The 7943-nt window shown below is 57.3% G+C and overlaps 1 protein-coding gene across 4 annotated transcripts; it reads right to left on the reverse strand.

Annotated features, from left to right (window-relative positions):
• Positions 1–200: 200 nt before the first annotated feature.
• On the reverse strand, positions 201–7461 carry GTF2H4 (general transcription factor IIH subunit 4). Of its 4 annotated transcripts, none has more exons than XM_084753861.1 (15): positions 7284–7461; positions 6805–6985; positions 6374–6516; positions 6021–6125; positions 4844–4975; positions 4268–4364; positions 4091–4179; positions 3840–3951; positions 3671–3739; positions 2725–2808; positions 2013–2145; positions 1712–1842; positions 1042–1089; positions 875–953; positions 201–465 (listed from the first exon to the last, which is right to left on the reverse strand). In XM_084753861.1, the coding sequence occupies exons 3-15, from the start codon at positions 6511–6513 to the stop codon at positions 293–295; spliced, it is 1392 nt and encodes a 463-aa protein (XP_084609987.1). In that variant the 5' UTR covers positions 6514–6516; positions 6805–6985; positions 7284–7461; the 3' UTR covers positions 201–292. The 4 variants fall into 4 exon arrangements, with proteins under 4 accessions (XP_084609987.1, XP_084609986.1, XP_084609984.1 ...); XM_084753860.1 differs by having other exon boundaries at positions 7255–7461; XM_084753858.1 differs by lacking the exon at positions 6805–6985.
• Between the last annotated feature and the right edge of the window lie 482 nt (positions 7462–7943).

Below are 7943 nucleotides of genomic sequence, written 5' to 3' on the forward strand. Positions count from 1 at the left end.
TTTTCGAGACAGGGTCTCTCTGTGTAGCCTTGGCTGTCCTGGACTCGCTTTGTAGATCAGGCTGGCCTCGAACTCACAGCCGTCCACCTGCCTCTGCCTCCCGAGTGCTGCGATTAAAGGCGTGCGCCACGACCGCCCGGCTTCGGCGGGCTTTCTTTGCAGAAGTGGTACCATCACTTGTGCGTCCGGGGCCGCATAGCTTTTACAATAATTTTATTAAACAAGAAATGTCCTGGTGTGTAAACAAAGTACACCTGAGTAGGAAAGCTGCCCGCTCGCCCGCCCGCCCGGCTCAGGAGCTGTGCTTCTGCCGCTTCCAGAAGCGTTTGACGTCGCTGTGCCCGGCCGGAGTCACCACCATCAGCCGCTTGGCCGAGTTCTCGAACAGGAGCACGCCCAGCTCCCGCGCGTGGGCCAGCAGCAGTTCAAAGTCCACTTGCGACAGGAACTGGTTGTACAGGACGCCTGGGGTTGGGTGGGACAGGCAGGCGGTGAGGGGCCGGCAGTGCTCTCAGCCCCTGCGAGCAGCAACCCCCAGGGGCTGCAGGCCACAGTTTTAAGTATCTCTACCTTAACACCCGTGACATCCAGACATTCGAAAATACAACAGAATACAAGGAAAGAAAAAACAAAACAAACAAACAAACAAACAAACAGGCAAACCCACCCAGATGACTGAATTGCCCTGTCTCTTAACCTCCAAACAGCACTGATTTGGGACATATGTCCTGCTACCCATATAGCAAGATAAAAAGATCAGCTTTTCTTTTCCCTCTCTGTGGGGAAACAAAAATGAAACACACAAAACCAGTTTCATTTATCATGGCTGAATTGCCAGCCAATGACCAAGATCAGGTCAACAGAAGCCACTCACCTTCAGTGAAACGGAGTCTGTCCCTTTCCAGCTCCCACAGTCGGATCTGGTCTGTTATGGTGGGGGGCAGCACAGGCGTCTGCAGGGACAAGGGTGAGGCTGTGGCAGTGGTTCATATGCCCCGTGCCCAGGCTGCCAGCCTCCAGCATCTTGGTACCCACCCATACCTGTTTGAGCATCACGGGATGTGCTCTTGTCCTTAGGAAATGGATTATCTAGGAAAACACAAAGATGCAGAAAGCCATCTGAGTCCCTAAAGTCAACGATCTCCTGTGTTCTCCCTCTGCAGCAGTTACTTCCAGGTGGGAGGTACACTGCAGTGACAACACTCCAGGTGTGCTTCCCGCTGGTCACACCTGCTGCTCCAGGTGTGCCTCCCGCTGGTCACACCTGCTGCTCCAGGTGTGCTTCCCGCTGGTCACACCTGCTGCTCCAGGTATGCTTCCCGCTGGTCACACCTGCTGCTCCAGGTGTGCCTCCCACTGGTCACACCTGCTGCTCCTATGCTGCATCTGTTCTTTCCATAGTCTTGCCTTGCTTTTCTTTAAGAGCAGTAGCTACTGTACTTTGAGCCCTTACTGCTCAGCAAGCCTTGAGCTGAACAACTGAACAGCTAGCCTTCCAACAGGCTCCCAGCGGGCTCCTGGGAGCACAGTGAGACCCAGAGATAAGGCAGCTGTGAACAGTGGAATGAGACACAGATTCAGAGGCAGACCGCCTCCCCTCATGTCTGCCCCTGCGGGCTCTGCCCGAAGCCTCTCTCCATGTGTCTGGGGCTCAAGTGATTCGCCACCCCTGTGACAGCCCATCCCTGACCCCCACTCCCAGCAGGGATACCTGTTGCGCTGTGATGCCACTGGCAATGGCCTGCTGCACACTCTCCCGGGTCACCTGTGCCACCACCATGTTGGGGAACCGGTAGAGCATCTCAGAGAAAAGGGCGATGAGAGCGATCTGCAGCTCCGACTCTGGCGCAGAGATGAGGCGGGGTGAGGAGGGTGCCCACACCTGCCTTCCTCTAGCCCTGCCCTCCAGTGTAGGAAGAAGTACCACAGCGCTCCACAGACCCCCCGGTAAACGTGGCCATAACCGGGTTCTCTCCCGTGTCCATCCCCTGTCCACCCCCAACCAGCCTCACCGGTGTAGGCATACAGCCGGTAATTAGTTTCCACGACAATGAAGCCTGGCTGGTGCACAGTGCCCCCGGCCCCAGACACACCGGAGGAGAGATTGATGGCCAGGCGAGTGGGGTAGTAACGCCGGGACTTCCTCTGGAAGGACACAGGGAGAGAGGGGGCACTCTTTCAGGTAACCACGCTAATACCCTCCTGCTCAACACCAAATCCTCTCGTGTGAGAGAGACTGTCCAACTTTATTTATTTATTTATTGGTTTTTCAAGACAGGGTTTCCTCTATGTAGCCTTGGCTGTCCTGGACTCACTTTGTAGGGCAGGCTGTCCTTGAACTCACAGCAATACGCCTGTCTCTGCCTCCCGAGTGCTGGGATTAAAGGTGTATGCCACCACGCCCGGCTTTTTTTTTTTTTTGGTAAAGAGATTTATTTATTTATTACATATACAGTGCTCTGTCTGCATGTACACCTGCAGGTCAGAAGAGGGCACCAGATCACATTACAGATGGTTGTGAGCCACCATGTGGTTGCTGGGAATTGAACTCAGGACCTCTGGAAGAGCAGGCAGTGCTCTTAACCACTAAGCCATCTCTCCAGCCCAACTGCTGAATTTTAACTTCTCTTTCAAACGACCCAAGCACGCAGTCCTGGCATAGGCTTCCTGCTGCATCCGACACCTCCCTGCTCTCCTAGATGCCAGGCTGCTGGGTGTACATACCTTCCTCTGGAAGACGAGCCCGAACTCACGCAGGTGTTGCAGGAAGTTCAACAAAGAGTCACTCATGCCCTCTACAGAGTAGTCCTGGTGAAGAGACGGGCGGCTGGGGCTACGACAAGCCCCACCAGTCACCGCCGCCCTGTGTGTCCTCCCTCCCTCCCGTGCCTGCTCAGGTGGTTCTGTCTCCACCCATTCTTACCACCCCAGCTCTCCACGGCCTCCCCTACCCCCCTCCTCGGCCCCTACCCCCTCCTCAGCCCCTACCCCCCTCCTCAGCCCCTACCCCCCTCCTCGGCCCCTACCCCCTCCTCGGCCCCTACCCCCCTCCTCGGCCCCTACCCCCCCCCTCGGCCCCTACCCCCCTCCTCGGCCCCTACCCCCCCCTCGGCCCCTACCCCCCTCCTCGGCCCCTACCCCCTCCTCGGCCCCTACCCCCCCCTCGGCCCCTACCCCCTCCTCGGCCCCTACCCCCTCCTCGGCCCCTACCCCCCCCTCGGCCCCTACCCCCTCCTCGGCCCCTACCCCCCCCTCGGCCCCTACCCCCCTCCTCGGCCCCTACCCCCTCCTCGGCCCCTACCCCCCCCTCGGCCCCTACCCCCTCCTCGGCCCCTACCCCCCCCTCGGCCCCTACCCCCCCCTCGGCCCCTACCCCCTCCTCGGCCCCTACCCCCTCCTCGGCCCCTACCCCCCTCCTCGGCCCCTACCCCCCCCCTCGGCCCCTACCCCCCTCCTCGGCCCCTACCCCCCCCTCGGCCCCTACCCCCCTCCTCGGCCCCTACCCCCCCCTCGGCCCCTACCCCCTCCTCGGCCCCTACCCCCCCCTCGGCCCCTACCCCCTCCTCGGCCCCTACCCCCTCCTCGGCCCCTACCCCCTCCTCGGCCCCTACCCCCCTCCTCGGCCCCTACCCCCTCCTCGGCCCCTACCCCCTCCTCGGCCCCTACCTACCTTGCCAAGAGTAGAGAAACTCAGCTGGAAGAGGAAGGAGAGGATCTCCACCAGATCCATGCCTCGACTCTGAGGAGGAAGGGAGTTGAGGGGCGAGGTGGGGTGGCTGTCCGCAGGTCGGTGGGGACCTGGGCAGCGTGAGCACCCCGTCCTAGGCCCTGGCTCTCACCTGGGCTGTCTGCAGATACTGCAGCATGAAGTACCAGAGCTGGGCGGACGTGTCCAGGAGCAGGAACTGGAAGCCAGCGGAGGTGATGCAGGGCGGCTCTCCAGGCTCAGTGCTGGAAGTGGAGAGGGGTGATGGGGCCACGTGCAAAGAAGGCTCTATCAGACCTCTTTCCTCGGCCAACTCTTCAATCCTCCTAAGCCCTCACGCCCACTTTGAGTGAGCAGGGAGCTGCTGTGCTCCGCCCTCCTCACCTTTTCATAAGCCCAGCCTGGCTGAGGAGCTGGGCCAGGTCCTGGCTGACGGCCGCACTGGGGGAGCCCACCATGAAGTGCAGGACCACCTAGGGATGAAAGAAGTCAGCAGGCTGGGGTCCCGAGGGCTACGGGGCACCGGAGCACAGTAGAGGCACACAGAGGCCCAATCCTCACCTCCCAGCGCTCCTCGGCATACTTGTCAAGTGAGGGGACATCCCGGGCGTGCTTGTCGGGTCCCAGCTGGCTTGTGTCATCAGACCAGGCCTTGCCCCTAAGGCCAGGATGGGAGGGGGTAAGGAGCCCTGTCTGCTTCCTGATCCCCTGGGCCTTGCCCACCCTCACACCGTGGACCGTGAGAAGGGAACACGTCCTACACCCACACCTGGTCCAGTGTACTCTTGAGGAGCTTGGGGGTGAGGGCACAGGTTCTGGGGGTCTCTAAGGCGCTTCTCCCCCTCCATGCAGTGAGCAGTTCCCATGGCCTAGCTTGGGGTGGGGGCACAGGTTCTGGGGGTCTCTAAGGCGCTTCTCCCCCTCCATGCAGTGAGCAGTTCCCATGGCCTAGCTTGGGGGTGGGGGCACAGGTTCTGGGGGTCTCTAAGGCACTTCTCCCCCTCCATGCAGTGAGTAGTTCCCATGGCCTAGCTTGGGGTGGGGGCACAGGTTCTGGAGGTCTCTAAGGCGCTTCTCCCCCTCCGCGCAGTGAGCAGTCCCCATGGCCTAGCTTGGGGCAGGAGGGGGATGACATACCCACCCAGAAGAGCAATCTGCAGGTTCTGCCGGAAGACAGGGTTGAGGATGAGGCCCTGGAGTCCACCAGGGAGCAGCTGGGTGTGCCAAATGCGGAGGCCACTCAGCAGTCCTGTGCTTTCCTCCTGGGCCCTGGAGAGCAGAGTGGGGTGTCACGAGCAGAGAGGAGATTCCAGGGAGTGACATTTCTATCTTTTTTTTCTTTTAATTATGTACACAATATTCTGCCTGCGTGTACACCTGCACACTGGAAGAGGGCACCAGATCTCATTATAGATGGCTGTGAGCCACCATGTGGTTGCTAGGAATTGAACTCAGGACCTTTGGAAGAGCATGCAGCGCTCTTAACCTCTGAGCCGTCTCTTCTGTCTTTTCTAAACTGGCGTGTCCCAGGTGAAGTTGTGTTTTCTTACCTCAGATACCTGTACTGATGCTAAGGAGAACCTAGTTGGGTTTTTGTTGTTGTTGTTGTTTTGTTTTTTGAAACAGGGTTTCTCTGTGTGGCCTTGGCTGTCCTGGACTCACTTTGTAGACCAGGCTGGCCTCGAACTCACAGCGATCCGCCTGCCTCTGACTCCCAAGGGCTGGGATTAAAGGCGTGCACCACCACCGCATGGCTCCTAGTTGGTTTTTTTTAACTGTTGTTTCTTTCTCTGTTTTTAATTTCCTTTGTTCCACAAAGGGTCCGGTGAAGCCTGGAACAGCCTCAAACATACTACGTAGCCTTTGAATGTCTGATCTTCCTGTCTCCACCTTCCAACTCTGGGTGTATTGCTTTCTCCTTTCCTTTCCTTTTCTGTTTTGTTTTAATTAACATACAGCTAGTTAGTGACAAATTACACAACTCTCCAAAATGGAAAACATGCCAGGCACGGTGGTACACGCCTGTAATCCCAGAACTCGGGGAGGCAGAGGCAGGTGGATCGCTGTGAGCTCGAGGCTAGCCTGGTCTACAGAGTGAGCCCAGCATCAGCCAAGGCAATGCAGAGAAACCCTGTCTCGGAAAAAACAAAGAAGGAAAACACTGCAAATGTATTCTGGAGGGCAGGGCCTGTTGAAAGGCCCTAGGTTGACCCCTTAGCTTCTGGGGGGTGTGTGCCCTGGAAGTGGCCCACGCAACAGCAGCTTGAGAAATGCAGCTGTTGGGAAGCTGGCACGGGCTGCATGTGGGACTCACTTGCTGAACTCCTTCTTCACCCACAGGGCCACCGCAGCCTGTGGCAGAGGCTGTCCCAGGAAGAGCATCCTCATCACCCAGTTCTTAGCCAAAGAAGGGAGCTCCCTGTAAGGTTCAGAGGCCAGATGTTATCCGAAGCTACCTCACACCTGCATCTCTGCTCTCGTCTGACTCGCAAACGTCCCGCCTGTCCCACAACCTCCTTCTGTTTTGGATCGCCCCACTTGGAGGAATGTCAAACACCCCGTGCTCACACCGGGCTAAGCTTCTCCCCACTGTAACTAGTTTCAGTCTCCAGGACCCAAGACATTGCCCCTCCCCCAAACACTCCCCTTGCTTTGAAGGTTCCCCACCTGAAGACAGCCAGACAAGTGGCAGGGTGGCCATACAACCGGTCCAGCACCCCAGGGCTCAGGCCCCCTAAGAACTCCTGTAGATTCTTGCATTGCAGGTGCACCCTGTTCAGTCCACCCCTCGCAGGGGTGCTCTCCATCACCTGAGAGGGACAAATGCCAATAGTACTCACCCCCCCCCCCGCCCCGTGATCCAGGCCAGTGTCACACTGACTCCATAACTACCAGGCCCCCTATAGCCCACCATTTCTGCACTCTACTCTCTGGTGCCACTCACCACTTATTTCTCCCAAACCCTTCATGTCCCCGTTTCTTCATCACGCCACAGCCCAGGGTGGCCTTCAACTAGCTCTGTAGCCAAGCGTGGTTTTGAACTCCTGACCCTTCTGCCTCCACCTCCCAAGTGCTGCGATTACAAGAATGTGGCACACCTGGCTTTACATCCCACATCTGCCCTAAAGTTCAGCCTCCATGTGGTAGGATTTTTCTCATTTTTGTGTACGGTCCTGAGAATCAAATCCAGATCCTCGACAGCAGGGGACAAGTGACAGAGCTGCTTATTGTTCCATACAGGCAACACTGTTTTGCATATCAACGACGTCTCAAGCTCATCTAAACAGTGACAAAGATGTTTGTTTGAGCCCAGCCTCTCTCTTCCACCCTCCTGGTCAGATCGGGTCACCAGCTCCCAATCTGTCAAGTCCTTAGCTCTCCTCCGGAGACGCGGCTACCATCTGCCTCCATGCTTAGCAGCCTAAATGCCTTTCCATCCCTTTCCCCCCAAGTCAGCTTACCCTCTCACTGAGACCCACGCCGTCCCAGCTCCACACGTCTCCCCGGCTTTCCTTTCACGACACCTCTTGCTCAACTCTTTCCCTTACCCGTCACCACTCGGATACCCCTCACGCACCCCGGATCACCGGCCGTCGCTTAGTCAGAGCAAGTGTCTCGCATTGGCTTCTGGAAATAAAGGGTGAGAATTCTGAAAGGTGGGAGAACCACAAAGGACTTCAGAGTCAAGACACAACCAAAGAGCAGTCCAGAGAGAAGGGAGCGCAGAGAAAGTGTGAAGAGTAAAGGGGATGAGAATAGGCAATGCACTCGCCTGTCGCGTGGCACGTTGGGAATTGTAGTCCTGTTTTTGCTTACATTGGAGCACTGTGAGGAAGATCTGACTACAATTCCCGAAAGGCACCGCAAGAGCACCCGCCGAGAGATGTCGGCTTTTCATTGGGAGTCCCTAGAAACATCCTAAATCAGACCATTTAGTTCCGCGCCTTTCTTTGGCGTCTAAGGCGAGTATGTTCTGCCTAGACGGGAGAAGGCAGGCACCCAGTCGGCAGGAGCTCCAGTGGAGCCGGCCTCGTGGTGTCTTAGATTTATAGAACTCAAAACTGGGTTTCTTGCCGGGCGTGGTGGCGCACGCCTTTAACCCCAGCACTCTGGAAGGCAGAGGCAAGCGGATCTCTGTGAGTGCAAGGCCAGAGCTACACAGAGAAACCCTGTCTCGAAAAAACAAAAATAAATAAATAAATAAAATAAAATAAAAACTGGGTTTCTTGACCTCTGA

This window comes from Acomys minous (assembly GCF_964271855.1).
Source record: "Acomys minous genome assembly, chromosome: 13".
NCBI classification, from domain to species: domain Eukaryota; kingdom Metazoa; phylum Chordata; class Mammalia; order Rodentia; family Muridae; genus Acomys; species Acomys minous.

Coding starts and splice junctions, on each gene's coding strand:
- GTF2H4 (XM_084753858.1), bottom strand. CDS start 6,513: ATGGAGAGCACCCCTGCGAGGGGTGGACTGAACAGGGTGCACCTGCAA. Junction 4,365..4,843: donor CAGATTGCTCTTCTGGGTGG/GTATGTCATCCC, acceptor TCCTGGCCTTAG/GGGCAAGGCCTGGTCTGATG. Junction 466..874: donor CAGACTCCGTTTCACTGAAG/GTGAGTGGCTTC, acceptor ACCCAACCCCAG/GCGTCCTGTACAACCAGTTC.